The sequence below is a fragment of the Carassius gibelio genome, chromosome A17, assembly GCF_023724105.1.
Source record: "Carassius gibelio isolate Cgi1373 ecotype wild population from Czech Republic chromosome A17, carGib1.2-hapl.c, whole genome shotgun sequence".
NCBI lineage: Eukaryota > Metazoa > Chordata > Actinopteri > Cypriniformes > Cyprinidae > Carassius > Carassius gibelio.
In genome coordinates, this window is record NC_068387.1 from 24,142,755 (window position 1) to 24,160,235 (window position 17,481).

The 17,481-nt window shown below is 37.7% G+C and overlaps 1 protein-coding gene across 3 annotated transcripts in view; it reads left to right on the top strand.

Moving 5' to 3' along the window:
- LOC128031784 (frizzled-3) overlaps nt 1-17,481 on the top strand; it is a 25,286-nt gene continuing 7,805 nt past the window's right edge. For 2 of the 3 annotated variants that reach the window (XM_052620206.1, XM_052620207.1), the window contains exons 1-4: nt 1-295; nt 1,389-1,937; nt 14,148-14,344; nt 15,084-16,101. In XM_052620206.1, coding sequence (XP_052476166.1) covers nt 1,614-1,937; nt 14,148-14,344; nt 15,084-16,101 — 1,539 coding nt within the window. In that variant the 5' untranslated portion in view covers nt 1-295; nt 1,389-1,613. The remainder of the gene's footprint in view (nt 296-1,388; nt 1,938-14,147; nt 14,345-15,083; nt 16,102-17,481) is intronic. The other variant, XM_052620205.1, reaches the window with a different exon arrangement.

A 17,481-nucleotide genomic window follows, 5' to 3' on the forward strand; every position in this document is an offset into this window, starting at 1 on the left:
GTGGGGCGAATCAGGAGTTTCGCTGTGAATATTCAAAGCCACCAGCCGTCCGTGAAGCTCTTAATGTGCTCGTCTCGGGTAGTTTACGATTTTTGTATCGATCAGCCTCTCTATGTAAATAAGCATCCGGAGCAAAAGTGTTAATGTGTGACTGTCTTGAGGGACACTGCAGCACGCACTTCAGTGTGTTACATGATTGTAGGTGCTGAAACCAAACCTGCTGCGTACATCTCCACCGAGAGACACACTGTGTTGTGTCATATGGAGAAAACCAGAGGAGCTTTGCCAGGGACAGGTAAAGTTTTACATGCATCATATTAAACGCACTGTTCACGTGTTTTAACCCACATAAATGTGTTTTATCCTTTATTTCATATAATCATATCGTCTGCTGTTCCTGTCTGAAATTGCATGTTTATTAATGTTCCGACATTAAACCATATCATATGTATTGCACTGCTGCTGACCCTGCATGAAATATCAGAATATTTGAATATGTATAATGCAATGTAAGGTGTGCAACAACACCCTTTAATAAAATGAAGAATATAATTTCATTTGACACGTCTGTTAATGTGTTTTCATATTAGACAATTGCTGAAGACTTTGGTCGGATCTTAAATGTTTGGTTACTGTGTTTTCTAGCTGGTTGGAGCAGGTTGTGTGTTTGTAGACTCACACTAACGTGTTGTAAGGGGGTTGGGATGTTTACACTGGCTCCTGTTAATTCAGATTTAACACGAACTGGACTGAAGTGGTATGTTAGGAAAATGGGTCTTTAAACATTATTTACTCACTATTTATTTATAGTGATTTTATATGTTTGTTTTAAATGCAAACTTTAATCCAGTGTGGATTAATCATGTTAATTCATGAAGAAGGTCATATTTAAGATCAATATTAAAGAACAAAAATCAGAAATAAGATTTTGCTTCATGAAAATAAGAAGCATTTTTTTTTACATTACACTTTTTAAACATTATTTTCATGACAAATAAGCACTTTTCTTCCCAAGATGTGCAATGCTGTAATAGAAAAAAAAAAAATCTTCTCATTACAGTAATACAGTAATGAAATTCTGGATGCAGTGATCTTGAATTAAAATAAGCATTAATTAAATTCCGTAAAACAGATACTACCATATTGTATGATCCCCCCCCCCCCCCTCCCTTAATATTATATTTTATTACTTTAGCACTATTTCAGTATTTTCTTTCATATGCACTAATGCATTTATTCACTTATTTCAGTAATGCAATTGTCACAAAACATAATCATAAGGTTTTTTTTTAGGTTTGATTTTCTTTTTGCGAAATATAAGTTTATAAATTGTCATTTGATTTTAGAGTTTTTGCGAGGTTCATTCGTCTTTTAATATGTCGTTACAGGTATCCAGTATCAATCGTAGCCACGTTTGAAGGATCCATTGAAGACAACCCTGATCAAATGCAGCTTCTGTAGTTTTGTATGAATGTGAGAGGATGCATAAGAGTGTCGAAGGGTCTGATCAAAGCGTGCACTGACCCGAGTCACCAGTCAACATCAGGTATCCATGAGGACAGAGCAGGAAGGAGATGGAAGCGGTCGATCATATGCGGTAAACGTTACACACTATGGGTGTGGTGGATTTCTGCATAGAGAATAAACCCTCGTGCTTGCGTTTGGCCTCTCAGTCCTGTCCCACTGTGTTCTGCCGTTCAAGCATGGGGCACATTGTGGATTTACCTTTGCGAAGGATGTGGCTCTTCACTGCTCTGCTGGTTCTCTCCCAGTTCATGAGCAGCCTGGGCATCCACATGGATTCGGTGGGCAGTCACAGCATGTTCACCTGCGAGTCGATCGGCCTCCGAATGTGCCAGGATCTTCCCTACAACACCACCTTCATGCCCAACCTCCTCAACCACTACGACCAGCAGACGGCCGCTCTGGCGATGGAGGTAACCATGCTTTTCCTTCTGTCTTATACAGCTGGGATTTAGAGAAGGTGGCAGGAAAACTAGGTTGCCTTGGAGCTTGTTGTTGTGGAAGCTTGGGGTTGGTGCTTTGAGGAGCTTGTATAATTAAAACGACTCTTGATAAGTGAAATAAGCTTAATGTGATATTTTTCAAACTTAAATGTGAGAGCTGCGGGATTTTCATTTCTGTTTTTAGGGGTTTGTTCATGTTGTTTTATTCTTCAAGTTGTAACATGCTATTAAAGTGCATTTTTGAGCTTGATCTCGTATCGTCTAATCTGCATCTGTGGCATCCAGCTAGCTTTTGATCTTAAAAAATATCTTCAATTATACATAGTTGTACTTGTTGAAAATATCTTTAGGTTCTGAGATGCCTTATGGCCTTGCCCTTTTCCGTAAAATGTACAGTGCAATCAATGTGATTTTGGTTCTTTATGCAAATTGTTTGTATTTGAACCCCAAAAAGTATGATCTTTTACTATTAATCTTTTTTTTATTATTATTTTATATTATTTTTATGATTTTTTTTTATTATATAATGTTTATTGAATTTTTTTTTTATATATATTATATGAAATTTATTTCACAAATTATAATAACCTACCAAATTTGTACAAAATGAAAAAGAAATCTATTTTGAAAAGTCAGATCATAATGACATTTAATAATGAAAACTCCTCTCCTTGTCTGTTTTCCCCATTTGCATAATACAGAGCATTAAAGGCTAAAATAATTACAATTAAAAACAAAATTACATTTTAAAATGCAACATTTTTCTCTCTTTTGGTTCGTTTACTACAGATTTAGGTGTGTGAGATACTATATATTTTCTGATATTAAATTAATTTAAAATGATTACATTTTAATAATGACATTATGAAAATTCACAGCATTTGAGAAGCATTTTGATTTAAAAAGGGAAAAAAATATTGATATAAAATATAAATCATATTATAAAATGTATATTTAAACATTTTTAACAACACATAACATGTAATAAATTTTTTATAAATAGATGAATAATAGAATAATTATTTTCGTTTAATTATGAAAAGATTATAAATGCTTTTATTCCAGCTATATAATTAGACATTTTAAGATTTTTATTATATAGATATCAGATGTATAACTAATAATCTGTATTAATTATACATTATTTGTTTGTATAATAGTTCATCTGTTACAGAAATATCTATAGGGAATGTCGAACATCTCCATAAATTTAGTGAGAAGCATCTCAGGAATGGCATGCTTGTTGAATGCTGTTTTATTCCATGTATTGAAGGAACTAATGGTGCCATCTCATGTTTTTTTTTTCCCGGTTCTAATGGCTTTGTAATCTGCTGAGAGCTGTAATGGCTGGATTGATTTGAGGTGTAGAGTAATGCGCGTTCTCCCATTGTTCAGTCAATTAAACACGATGAAGAACATAAGCGTCCATCTGTGCTCTGAAATCACTACAGAGCAGAAGAGGCAGTCGCCTGCTGTAGGTCACAGGGGTCACCCGAGGGTCGCGGTGGTTCATCTGTAAAGAGTGTACAGTATCCTCTGTGGATCTGTGTGACATCACCCCGAGATTCCCTGCTGGTGAACCATAAAAACAGCCCTTACCCCCCTCTGTCTTTGCCCCGTGCTGCCCCTGTGATGAATCAGAGATCAATCAGTTATCTGAGACACTTCTCTGATGCATGACTTCAAACACAGGCAATAAAATGTTTAGCTATATATATATATATATATATATATATATATATATATATATATACTGTATATGTGTGTGTGTGTGTTTAATGAGGTATTTCTGTTGTTCCAGCCTTACTCAAAGTATTTTAAAAGACAAACACCTACATCAGTATTGTTCCCAATAATTTTAATAATATTATTATGTGATATCATTATATTACTCTTTGCAGATTACTATAGATTCCCAGAATTGTTGCATCCAGTCTGTTGATTTTACAAATGCTATGTGATACAGAATTTTTTTTAACGAATCAATTTGAAAGAAGGATTTGTTCACAGATCGACTGTGAGTGTTGCACAAGGGCTGTATGTTCATTTTCCTCTTCATGAGCTCGGATCGGATGGGATTAGATGGAAATCTTGTGTGTATGTTGACTAAAGTTTTCTCTGTGGTGAATGAGGCCAGGTGATTAGTTCTGACCCTGATAAAAACCATACATATAGGTTAGTTATGTATTATGTGCTTATGTTGAGCTGGATTCAGTGCTCTTGAATCAAATCGAAGCAGAAAGATATGCTTTCCACAGTAAAAGCTAGTGCTTAAGTTTGTACTTACAGAAGATGAAAATCTCAATACAGTTTTTGTGTAAATAATATTTTTTTAAAAAGCCTTGTGAATTAATTTAATCTGTTAACCCTTAGTTCAACCGTTGAAGTTTTCAACAGCTCCAAACTAAATCAAAAGCGATTACAAATGACCCGTGGGTTTCCAAAAGCACTCAAGCTTCCCACCCAGCGCTGATTAAAGATCTCCAGGGGCATGTACTGTCTGGGTGGTTTTGGGGTCTAGACGCCCTCATTGTGATGCTGTAAGTGGGCGGAGCCTAGGCGATAATGACAGGCCTGTGTGTGAGGTCATCAGTCATTGGCTAAAATGTTCAAAATGTAATTCCTTCATTATTGATTAATGCATGCGGCACATCAAAATGACTAAAGATACAGATATCAGAATTCAGAAAGGGCATTCAAGTATGTATTAACTGCTTAACATTTTTTGTTTAAATAACGATTCAAGAAAGAGATTGTAAACTATATTATTTCAGGTTGCATTTTTAAAGGCAAAAGTCAAGTGCATTGCATTGTGTGATACAGTCTTTCACACGTTCTGTTTAATAACGCACATTTTGGCAAATCTAAAAGGTCACTTGTGTAATCCATGCTTACAGGAAATTTGCATACTATGTAAAACAGCATGCATACTGCAGAAATAGCACAACCAGTATTTCTAATAGGGGTGCTCCGATCACGATCGGCCGATCGTTAATGCGCATCTCGTCAGTAAAGCCGGTTATCTAATCAGCGGTTAATTCCATCAGGTGTGTGATTTCACATAGAGCAGCTGTTACTACACAGAGCCGTTGTTAATAGAGAAGATGTGCCAAAAAACGCTGAAAATGAAGTGGATTTGCGCATCTTCTCTATTAACAACGGCTCTGTGTAGTAACAGCTGCTCTATGTGAAATCACACACCTGATGGAATTAACCGCTGATTAGAGAACCGGCTTTACTGACGAGATGCGCATAACGATCGGCCGATCGTGATCGGAGCACCCCTAATTTCTAATGTGCTATTGTGGAAGATTTTCCACAGGAAAGCAGAAAAATGTGGATCTGGGATAGAAAGCAAGTTGCTATTTTTATGCCGGCCTGTATGCTGATGGAAGATAATGCATAGAGAATGCAAAGAACTCGCTGACAGGTATGTTTTCAGCATTTCACTAGCGTTGAGATAGAGAGTCAAATTAAAAATAGTTCAGCTCAGAAAAACATGTCTGCATTCAGTTCCAGTCTAGCTGTGTTTGAACACAAGAACGCGTCCTGTGTGAACGGCCCCTAATTCAGTACGGTTTTGTGTGCATTCAAGTTGAAATAATTGCAATGGTGTGTGGTTTGTCTGTAAGACCCCCTGTAGTTTCTACAGAAGGGCTCTTTATGAGATGGACTCAAATCTCTCTTTCACTTTCTTCAGTTTTCTCCGTCTTCCTTAACTGGGTAGAGGCGTCACCATATTAACAAACCGTAATTGTACTCCCTCAAAAAAAGACCAGCTGTAGTGTTCCCAGGAGGCGTTCTTTCACGCTGACCTCTGACCCCTGAGGATGAAGAGTTGTCAAAAGCATCAGGGTTACCACCTGTTTAAAATGTAAGGAAAGAGCACCTAAACGAATGAAACCTGGGACAAGAAGTGGTCTTGATTCAGGGCTGGATGAATGACAGGACAGGAGGAGCTGTGCTTTCTTCCTTCTGTTTTTCTTCCAGAGCTCAGATGAAGGACATAACTCCCCAGTCAAGGCCCTTGAGTCTTTCACGCCCGTGTGAAAGTGAAGGGCCGTCCAGAGCCAATTGGTGACTGCAGAAGGAGTTTATCTCTGTTGTTGTTCTAGGAGAGACAGGATGTGTTTTATTCTCTGTGTGTCCCTGCACGCCGTTCAGAGCGGCCAGCGTGTTGTCGTGTCACCCACAAGGACGATTCACTTCTTGTCTTGTGTCCTCATTTATAAGCACTCAATCAGTGTCTCTTTACGTCCGTGAGCACAACAGTACTGGGATATTTTGCAGCATTTTTGCTGTAAAATATTGTTGCAGACTCTACTTTTCACCTGTCAATATATATATTTTTTTATTTATTCAGCAATATGAAAGTAAAGACATACATTATATGAAAAAACAAATATTTCAATGAAATGCTGTTCTTTTGAACCTGAAAAAATATTAAGCACAACTGTTTAAATTTTTTTAAATAATAATAAAAAAAAATGTTAGCATATTAGAATGATTTCTGAAGGATCATGTGACTCTGATGACTGGAGTAATGATGCTGAAAATTCAGCTTTGAATCACAGGAAAACCTTTCATTTTGAAATATATTAACATAGAAAACACTTATTTTAATTTGCAATAATATTTCAAAATATTACAGTATTTACTCTATTTTGATCAAATAAATGCACCCCTTTAAATAAGCTCGGATCTCTTAGCTCTCAGCTGACAGTAATGATGAAGTGTGGATTCAGCTCTCACTGATTAATACAGCACAACTTTTCTCAGATATTTCAAAACTGTTCTCTCAAAGCCTAAGATTTGGATTTGCTGCCAGAAACCCGGGATCATTCAGCAGGGATGTGGAGCTGCAGACAGACAGACTGATGGGAAACGGCCTGATAGTATCTGACAGTGTTCTGGGCCGGAGGGAAGAAGGACACCACAACAGTTCAGACTATCTAGTGCTCAACAGTTGATCAGAGCTTGTTATCTTGAGCCTTGAGCCTCCAAGAGCAAACATTAGTATTTGATATTTGAATGGGTTCTCTGTGTCCTCCAAGACTTCACATTCAGCTGCTTTTATTAATCATATTGTTATAATTGCTTATACTTGGGGTTTGTGATTGGATAATAATTTTGCACAATAATGTTCTGGATAAAAAATGGCCAAATAATCCCACAGACTTTACATTGCTGAGATATTTAGAAGAAGATAACTAAGCCATTGAGCCTAGCATTGTGTCGACAAGTTCTGCATAAATCTTATTAGTAATTTAGTTGACTTCTAAAATAAATGGTTCACAACTAACTAAAAATTACATGAATTTTGTATGATCCCTCTTGTTTTGGTCAAATAATTAACATGTTGCAGATTCTGCAAGGTGTTTGTAAAATTCTGACCATAACTGAATATATGAAAAAAAAAAAAGTGAAATCTGTGACTTGATTGGTCATTTGCACTTATGAAATGACTAATTACAGCTTTAGAAAGCACAGTCATTCAGAACTCATCAGAAGCAAGTATGACACACACACACACACACACACACAGCCCAGAAAGGAAAGGGTGAGCGATTCTCACATTTGGTTTTCTCCACAAACGCTCTCTCTGCAGAGTTGGTAAACTGGATTTTCCACTCACACAAGATCTTTTAACCTTCTGATTTCACTTGTTCGAATCGGATTTCACTTTTTTTCCATCTCCAAATCTGCCAGAAAACACTTTCAGGCAGGATTCCAGTCCAGACACCTGCATTACCCTGCAGGCATCCGTTATGAGACAAATACTATATATACTATGTTTTTAGTCTTGCATCATGGAAATATGCAAATATACCATGCAAATATGAATGTGGTAATCATTCAGTACTGTGGTATATATATAAGTACCACGGTGTTTCCGTGATGTTTTAGACATTTATCATGATTATACCATGTTTTTGGTGCAGATGTCATGCTAATGCCATGTATTTTTTGAATTAGTAACATCATGCAGTTCGTGATTAAGATCATTCAGTTCTTTGGTATGTATTTGGCATTACCATGAGGATTTGGACATTTACCATGATATGTGCATGTTGTAATCATATACAGTAGTACCATGCATATGACAAATTATATTTTGTCAAACATTTTGTTATGACATACACAATGTGATATCAGGGTATTCTTTGGAGTATCTTTGAGAATCATTTAAATGTACCCTGAGACGTGAAAAGTTTCTTGTAAATCAGGTGTCTTGTAAATATGAACATGGTATTCATTCAGTACTGCGTAAATATCAGAGTACCATGGTGTTACCATGTTAATTTTTTAAGTATATTTTATGTATGTTTAAATATAATTCAGTACTAGTGTATTTATCAATGCACCATGGTGTTATGATGTTTTGCACATTTAGCATGATAATACCATGTTTTTATTTTTTTGGGTAGGTATCAATGTTATCCAATGGTTTCTTGAATGAATATAATCATTCAGTTCTATGCCATTTATCAAATTGCCTTGGCATTACCATGGAGTTTTGGATATATACCATAGTATATGCATGTGGTAATCATCCAGTATCATGCTTTATGTCACAATACAATGGTAATACCTTGATATTTGGACATACACCATGTAATACCATGTACATTTTTGAAGTACCTTTGAGTATCATGTAAATGTACTATGGCATATGTAAATAGTACTATTCTATATTAAAGCACCCTGGCATTATCTTAATAATACCATGTTTTTTAGACATGCATTATGGTAATGCTATGGTACTCTTTAAAAAAAGTACCATTGAAGAATTGAATGAGTAACATTGAAATGCCATGGTATTGGCAATCGCATGCCATCATTGATACTGCCACAGGACATTTTTGCTCTTATCCTCTTTCTGCAATGCTCAAAATAGTGCCAGCCCTTGTCCAGATAAATGTGCCTCCTTTTCTACCTAATCCACACCGAAATACAGTAGGAAGACGTCTTAATGTGTTATTTTTCTCACGAAGACGTTCTCAAGTAGCCCAGGAAGCCGTAAAAGCATGTGGCCGTACTCTGAAAGCTCGAGGCTTTCAAAGGTAACCTCTATTCATCGATTCTTTAAATGGATCATGAGTCTGACAAAAGAAAAACAGGCAGAAACTTAATCCATCCATTGAAGTGTTAGAGGAGTGGCGCTTGGCGACTGAGAGACAAATGTGCTCTTTAGCAGCGCTGCCAGAAACCCAGCCGCTTCCTCGAGCTGCTCCTCCTACACAGTCTGGGCTCGCTGGCGTTCTCATCAACCCCACAGTGTTTTAATCACCATTACCGTCTTAGACATGGAGATTAGGCTAAATAATATGTTTGAATCTCTCTTTCGGGAACGTGTGAGTGGTCTTGATTAATTACACCTTCACGTCTCACTGACAGAAGAACAAAAAGATACCTTCGCAGAAAATCCAACTCTTGTGTGCATTACTCTTCTTCACAGTGTGAAAGGTTTAATGAGAAATCTGTAGAAAAGAAATAATACTTAATGCATACGTGTTTAATGTAATTTTCTTGGATGATGATTGGACAATACAGTATATTCCAGTCATTCAATGCATGTCACCTGTCATTTTAAACACAGTAAATAAATATAATTTGGCCTTTTAAATTGCTTCTTTAATTTTGTTGTTATATTTAATATTAAATAACTATATTTGTTTTTATTCATTCGAATTAATTTGTATTATTAATTTAATAATATTACTGAATGTGTATAAAATAGCATTTTGTTTATATAATATATTAAACAAATAAAATCAACAAAAATAAGTAAATTATAATGTTTATATTTATAATTTATAATATTACTTAAAGAAACAACTTTCACTCGGAAATAACACAATTACAATAAATTGGCCAGTAACATTGAATTAAACATATGTTTGAAGTACACTGAATTAGTATTTCCATATAAAATATACTCCAATAATGTTTTATTTACAACTTAAAAAAAAAAAATCTCACCATGGGGCTCTAAATACTTTTTGGCATCTTCTCATTGTATTGCCTTTTCTCTTCTTGGTTATTATTAAACCTTTGTTAAGGTCTTGATGGCTCATATTTCACATTATAATGCATTTTTATCGGTTTATAAATAATTGTTAAAATTATACTAATTTATCCATAAATCTGTTCATGGTTACCCCTTAATGGAGTGTTGGATGCACTTCGGAAGGGTTAAATGCAGAGCATGAATTCTGAGTATGGGTCAGACTTGGCTGTATGTCACGTCACTTTCACTTTAAATACTTATTGTTCACTGTCAACTCATGTTGACTAATGTAGTTAACTAATTTTAACAAGAAAGAAAGCTTACTATAAAGTGTTACCATTATTTTTGGTGTAAATGTAACCCATAAATATTTTATATACTAATTAATCTCTATGAACAGATACTTACATGGTATCATTGGGCATTGTTTTGACCTTGATAAAACCAGGTTTTTAACACGTAGAACAGAGGATTGTTTGGCAAAGCTATGGCTACACTGTGTCTCCATTATAATGAATGAAGCTGTCAACACTGGAACAATCTATCTGTGAGACTTTGGAAAGCAGGCTGTTTCTTCTTGAAATCTGATGTTTTTGAAATAGCGTTGCAGTATAAATGACATCGCAGCAGAATGTTTCATGCTCAACAACACATTCCTACTGTCACATAGTATATATATGATATACAGCACAGTCCTATTATACAGCCAGAAATCCAATTTATAGATCTGTGTGTCAATTTAATCCAGCTGTCTTCATTTTCTACATCGTTTCCCAAATGACTATGGCTTGATGGATGTGCAGCGTTCTTTTCCTCTTCAGAAGACATCAACCCTCAGGATCGTCTGTCTATATTTGGCAGCGCTCCTTTTTTGTCAGTGTGCATTCTTTAGGGCATTTAATTAATGCTCACTAAATATAAAGGCTATGATCTCCATTCTGGATTCAGAGTAAGCCTGCAAACTGGCATTTCACGCTCTGACAGGGAGAAGATTCAAGACGTTCCAGTGGCGTCTCTATTTGCTCGACACATTCACAGATTGTGTTGTGTTGTGTTCAGAGACAGAGACGCTTGAAGTTACACCCCTGTCATTCACATGCTTTTACAGAATTATTTGCTGCTTTTGAGGGTGATTCATGGAAAATTAGATCTATCTATCTATCTATAATTATATATTATACATTATTATTACAGTAAATAATGTATTTTGTTTATTATTTATTTTATTTAATGTTTTATAGCTCAGTAAGTATTGTACTGCAATTACAAAAGCAGATTAATTCTCAAATTGTAATTTTTCTTCTTTTTTTTTTTTGTTTTAAAGGGTTTGATGTCAATGACAAGATATGTGAGGACCAATCATTGATGTCGAACCCGGTGCAAAACATCCTCTTTTACTTTAAAATGAGCATGAATGAGCTTTGAGAGTATGCCGATGGGGAAGATTTTCGGTGAATATCACATTGACTTTCTGTCTTTCTGACACAAAGCTATTTTAAGAATTTAAGATTTTCCCATAAGACGACCCTCTCATCTCCTTCTGAGTGTAACAGTAGAGCAGGGAGCGAAGGGGACGTCCAGTTTGAGATCTATGAGGGGCAAAACACGCCAAGAGCCAATCAGATTCTGTTCATACAGCTCAATTACTGAAGTGTATGGGGTTTCCATGCGGGAGGTTTCTCGTGTTTCTTTAATTCAGCCGCTCCAGAGGCAGAGTAAATATTTCATAACCTTCCTTAAATATTGATAAAGCTTTTATTCATGGCACATTTGCATCATGAGAATTTTGAGAACGTTATTTTGGATATCCTGGTTGGCTTTCTCCGCAGTAGGCTGGTGTCTTTTTCTTGGTGGGAAAACCGTAATTCATGCAAATGATCTGTAAATATTGTCCAACTTAGGGATTAAGTTCGCTCGAGCGATCTGTGAGGGAATGAAGCGTGTGTCAATCTCCCAGTTCTTTCCAAAAAACAGGGTGTTCACAAAGGGCCAGACCCCAGCAGGAAGTGCATATGTATTGGCTAACCCCAGGTGGAGGTTTATTGTCTGTTCCTTCAAAGATTTGAATTTAAATGCACGACTCTGCAGCTGCACTCTCTCCCAGCATGCACTGGGCCCCTTTAGGGCACAAAAGCATCCTTGGAGCTGCCAAACTGTTCTGTAAATCTTGTTGAAGGGGCATCAGGTTACTGTACCCAGACAACTACCTGCCTGTCTTCTTGCACCTTGAGATACTGGGAGGAGGCACAAAACTCTTCTCAAGGGAGAAGTTAAGAAATGTCTTAGGTTTTAATTCTAAGGTTGTAAGAATGTTCCTAATTTCAGAAATGCCTTTAAATATTTATCATTTTTGGAAGTTTATTAGCATGTTCCCAAGTGAAATTATAAAAAATTGTGTTCTGATATGTTTCTAAGAACATCTTATGTAATTTCTTAGAATAATCTAAACTTTATAATAAATAAAGTTAAAAATGTAATTCTTGAGAAGTTTTGAAATATTTTCCTATGACGAAAAATAACAAATTATTTTTGCTACCAGATTACTTTAATATAATCATAAGCATAATAAGGGTGTACAATATATCAATAAAATAAGCTTTCCATTGATGTATTGTTTATTAGGATATGACAGTATTTGGCAGAGATACAACTATTTGAAAATCTGGAATCTGAGGGAGCAAACAAATCAAAATACTGAGAAAATAAGAAAAAGTTTTGATATATTTACTTTAGGAAACATACAAAATAGAAAGTTAGTCTGTACCGTTTTTTCCCAGAAAAACACGAGCGTCTGGAAGCATGACGTGTGGGCGGAGCTAAAGAATCACGAGCGCCAGTAGTGCTTTTGAGTTGAGAGCGTTTGGAAGCTGTGACATTACCGTGAGGGAAAAAACCATCATCCAAATCAAACCATGGCTAACAGTCAGATTCAGCGTATATTTATGATCCGGAATCAGATCCCGAGGCTGAAATTGAACAAGAGCAGCATCAGCAAAGGCGTCTCTATGTGGTATGTACTGAAACTGTATATATTTGCTTAGCGGTTTTGGAAAATGACTAAGTTCCACTTTATGTCGTCTTTTTTTTTTTTTTTTTAAAGCTGTACATGTGGAAAGTGCAGTTTGATGACAACATCGCATGTTGTTTACTTGATATGCTTACGCGCCGATAGCTAAGTTAACAACACAGAGATATTTGAAGCAGTTTTACTCACCGCATGCGGTTCCAACACACGATCGTGACCCTTTTTCGCTGGGATTGCATCATCCTTAAGAAATAAACAATGTGCAAATCCGGCGTCAAACTGGGCCTTGTTTGTAAAACAAGCATCTTCGAAATGCAGGGAACAAACACAAACACTTGCACAACTCCGTTGATGCTCTGTAAAAATAAACTCCATCCACTGGTCCCTTAATGCTGTTTTTTCTTTGGTAATCTGTGCAGGGTTGTCTTGCCCTGGCAACCAAAAACACACTTCTTTTGTGACAATTCGGTCTCTCGCTCTGATCAGTGAAGTCTGTTGTGCTCTCAGTGCTCTGCTATACGGGAGCGCGCGCTCTTCCGGCACAAGTGCCTTAGCACCCATATAAGGAAATTCCGCTCCATCTAACGTCACACAGAGCCATACTCGAAAAAAACTTTCCGAAACTTGTGACAAACCGGAAGGAGTTTTTTTGGAACAGAAATACTCCTTCAAACGTACGACTTAATTTTTGAAACTTTGTCCATGTTTAGCATGGGAATCCAACTCTTTAACAGTGTAAAAAACTCAGTATGCATGAAATAGCATTTCACCCCCCCTTATTTTTGGCATAAAAGAAAAATCTATAATTTTGACCCATATAATTTTTTTTCTTTTTGGCTATTAATACAAATATAACCCAGCAACTTAATACTGCTTTTGTTGTCCAATGTCACATATATAAAGATTTTTTTTTAACTTTATTTATAATTTCTGTAATTTTATCATTAAAGAATATAGCATTTATAAAAGGCTTAATTTTGGAAAAAGTTAACTTGAAATGCTCGCAATCCCAAATTTAGAAATTTTAATTCCTTGTTTACTTCTGCCTGAGAAGTTTTCTTGCACTTTACCTACAGTAAGCCCTTATTGTGGAATGGTAACTCTTGCCAGGCAAGTCCAAACCTCTGCTCTCCGTCCCCAACAGCCCTTCCACCCCATGGTGAACCTGCAGTGTTCTCCAGACCTCCGGCCGTTCCTGTGTGCCCTGTATGCCCCCGTGTGTATGGAGTATGGACGCGTGTCTCTGCCGTGCCGGAGCCTGTGCACACATGCTAAGAGAGACTGCCAGAAGCTCATGGACATGTTTGGAGTCACCTGGCCGGAGGAGACGGAGTGCAGCAGGTAGAGTTGTTCTTCTTTTTAATTCAAAGTAGTTTTCTAGAGAAGGTACAAAGTGTATATGTCCCAGTGTGTAAGATATAATGAATTGCTCAGCATTTCTGAAGGTAAATTGTGCTGTAACGGTTAAACATGTTTATTCTTAACTTATTTAACAGAACATGTTTTCTGACATAAATGGTAGTTTAAGCACATGCAGATGTTCGGGCGAATCTCCACCTTTAGGGCTCTATTTTAACAATCTAAACGCAAAGTGTAAAGCGCAGGGGCACTCAGGGCATGTCCAAATACACTTTTGCTATTTTAACGATGGAAAAACGGTTGGCATGGTCTAAACGGGTTGTCCCTATTCTCCTAATGAGTAATGGGTGTTTTTTGGGCGTAACGTGCAATAAACCAATCAGAGTCTTATCTTCCCTTCCCTTTAAGAGCCAGTAGCGCTCGTGCATAGACGGATTTGCTATTTACACGGTGCAAAGACAGAACGCGTCTCCGAGATGAAACGGAGCTGCTCGTGTGCGAGCAAATAGATAGCCTAATTCTGATAAATGCGATGACTATCCATTACATTTATATATATAAATATAAATATAAAACCAATGTGTAGTTGATTTTTCGTCTAGTTATGTATTTGAGTCTCTTAACTGTATATATGCGTTATATAAAAAAAAGTAGAAATATATTTACACACACGTATATATTGTGTGTGGTAGTTTTGTATGTCTTTGTCTCTTGACTGCAGGTTCCCGGACTGTGAGGAGTCTTACCCTCGTGATGTAGATCTGCTCGTGAACGAGGACCCCACTGACCAGTCGTCCGTGTCTGTTCAGCGTGACTATGGCTTCTGGTGTCCTCGCGAGCTCAAAGTGGAGCCTGAGCTCGGCTACATGTTTCTCGGTGTGCGCGACTGCTCCCCTCCCTGTCCCAACATGTACTTCCGGCGCGAGGAGCTCACCTTCGCCCGCTACTTCATTGGCGTCGTCTCCATCGTCTGCCTCTCGGCCACGCTCTTCACCTTCCTCACCTTCCTCATCGACGTCACACGCTTCCGCTACCCGGAGCGGCCCATCATCTTCTACGCCGTCTGCTACATGATGGTGTCACTGGTGTTTTTCTTGGGCTTTCTGCTGGAGGATCGCGTAGCGTGTAACGCAGCCAATCCCAGCCACTTCAAAACGTCCACGGTGACTCAAGGCTCGCATAACAAGGCTTGCACGCTGCTTTTTATGGTGCTGTACTTCTTTACCATGGCCGGAAGCGTTTGGTGGGTCATTCTTACCATCACCTGGTTTTTAGCCGCTGTTCCCAAATGGGGCAGTGAAGCCATTGAGAAGAAAGCGTTGCTCTTCCATGCCAGCGCTTGGGGGATACCTGGCATGCTAACCATAGCCCTGCTGGCTCTGAATAAGATCGAGGGTGATAACATCAGCGGTGTGTGTTTCGTGGGCTTGTACGACGTTCACACTCTCCGCTGGTTCGTGCTGGCGCCGCTCTGTCTGGACGTCCTGGTAGGAGTGTCGCTGCTGCTGGCCGGGATTGTAGCGCTCAACAGAGTCCGAATGGAGATTCCCCTGGAGAAGGAGAATCAGGACAAGCTGGTGAAGTTCATGATCCGGATCGGTGTGTTTTCGGTGCTGTATCTGGTGCCGCTGCTGACCATGGTGGGCTGTTACCTGTATGAACAGACGTACCGCTCCGTTTGGGAGATCACATGGGTGCAGGAGCGCTGCAGAGACTACCACATACCCTGCCCTTTCCAGGTAAAGTCAACACAAAAACATACTTTTTTACATTTCAGTTCCACTTCTGTAAGTTTTACTAAATTAATCCCTCCACTTTAGGACAAATAATTGTATTTTCTAGAGGTATTTTGTTGCTATGCACTTTTTTCTTTACACAGTTTATATATATATATATATATATATTAGGGCTGTGCAAAAAATCGAATGCGATTTTCATGCACATCTCATCAGTAAAGACGCTTCTGTAATTAGAAGTAGATCTCCAGCACCGTTCAGATCAGGGTTGCCAGGTTTTCACAACAAATCCTGTATTTTGAATTTATATATATATACAGTATTGTTCAAAATAATAGCAGTACAATGTGACTAACCAGAATAATCAAGGTTTTTAGTATATTTTTTATTGCTACGTGGCAAACAAGTTACCAGTAGGTTCAGTAGATTGTCAGAAAACAAACAAGACCCAGCATTCATGATATGCACGCTCTTAAGGCTGTGCAATTGGGCAATTAGTTGAAAGGGGTGTGTTCAAAAAAATAGCAGTGTCTACCTTTGACTGTACAAACTCAAAACTATTTTGTACAAACTTTTTTTTCTGGGATTTAGCAATCCTGTGAATCACTAAACTAATATTTAGTTGTACGACCACAGTTTTTTAAAACTGCTTGACATCTGTGTGGCATGGAGTCAACCAACTTGTGGCACCTCTCAGCTGTTATTCCACTCCATGATTCTTTAACAACATTCCACAATTCATTCACATTTCTTGGTTTTGCTTCAGAAACAGCATTTTTGATATCACCCCACAAGTTCTCAATTGGATTAAGGTCTGGAGATTGGGCTGGCCACTCCATAACATTAATTTTGTTGGTTTGGAACCAAGACTTTGCCCGTTTACTAGTGTGTTTTGGGTCATTGTCTTGTTGAAACAACCATTTCAAGGGCATGTCCTCTTCAGCATAGGGCAACATGACCTCTTCAAGTATTTTAACATATGCAAACTGATCCATGATCCCTGGTATGCGATAAATAGGCCCAACACCATAGTAGGAGAAACATGCCCATATCATGATGCTTGCACCTCCATGCTTCACTGTCTTCACTGTGTACTGTGGCTTGAATTCAGAGTTTGGGGGTCGTCTCACAAACTGCCTGTGGCCCTTGGACCCAAAAAGAACAATTTTACTCTCATCAGTCCACAAAATGTTCCTCCATTTCTCTTTAGGCCAGTTGATGTGTTCTTTGGCAAATTGGAACCTCTTCTGCACATGCCTTTTTTTTAACAGAGGGACTTTGCGGGGGATTCTTGAAAATAGATTAGCTTCACACAGACGTCTTCTAACTGTCACAGTACTTACAGGTAACTCCAGACTGTCTTTGATCATCCTGGAGGTGATC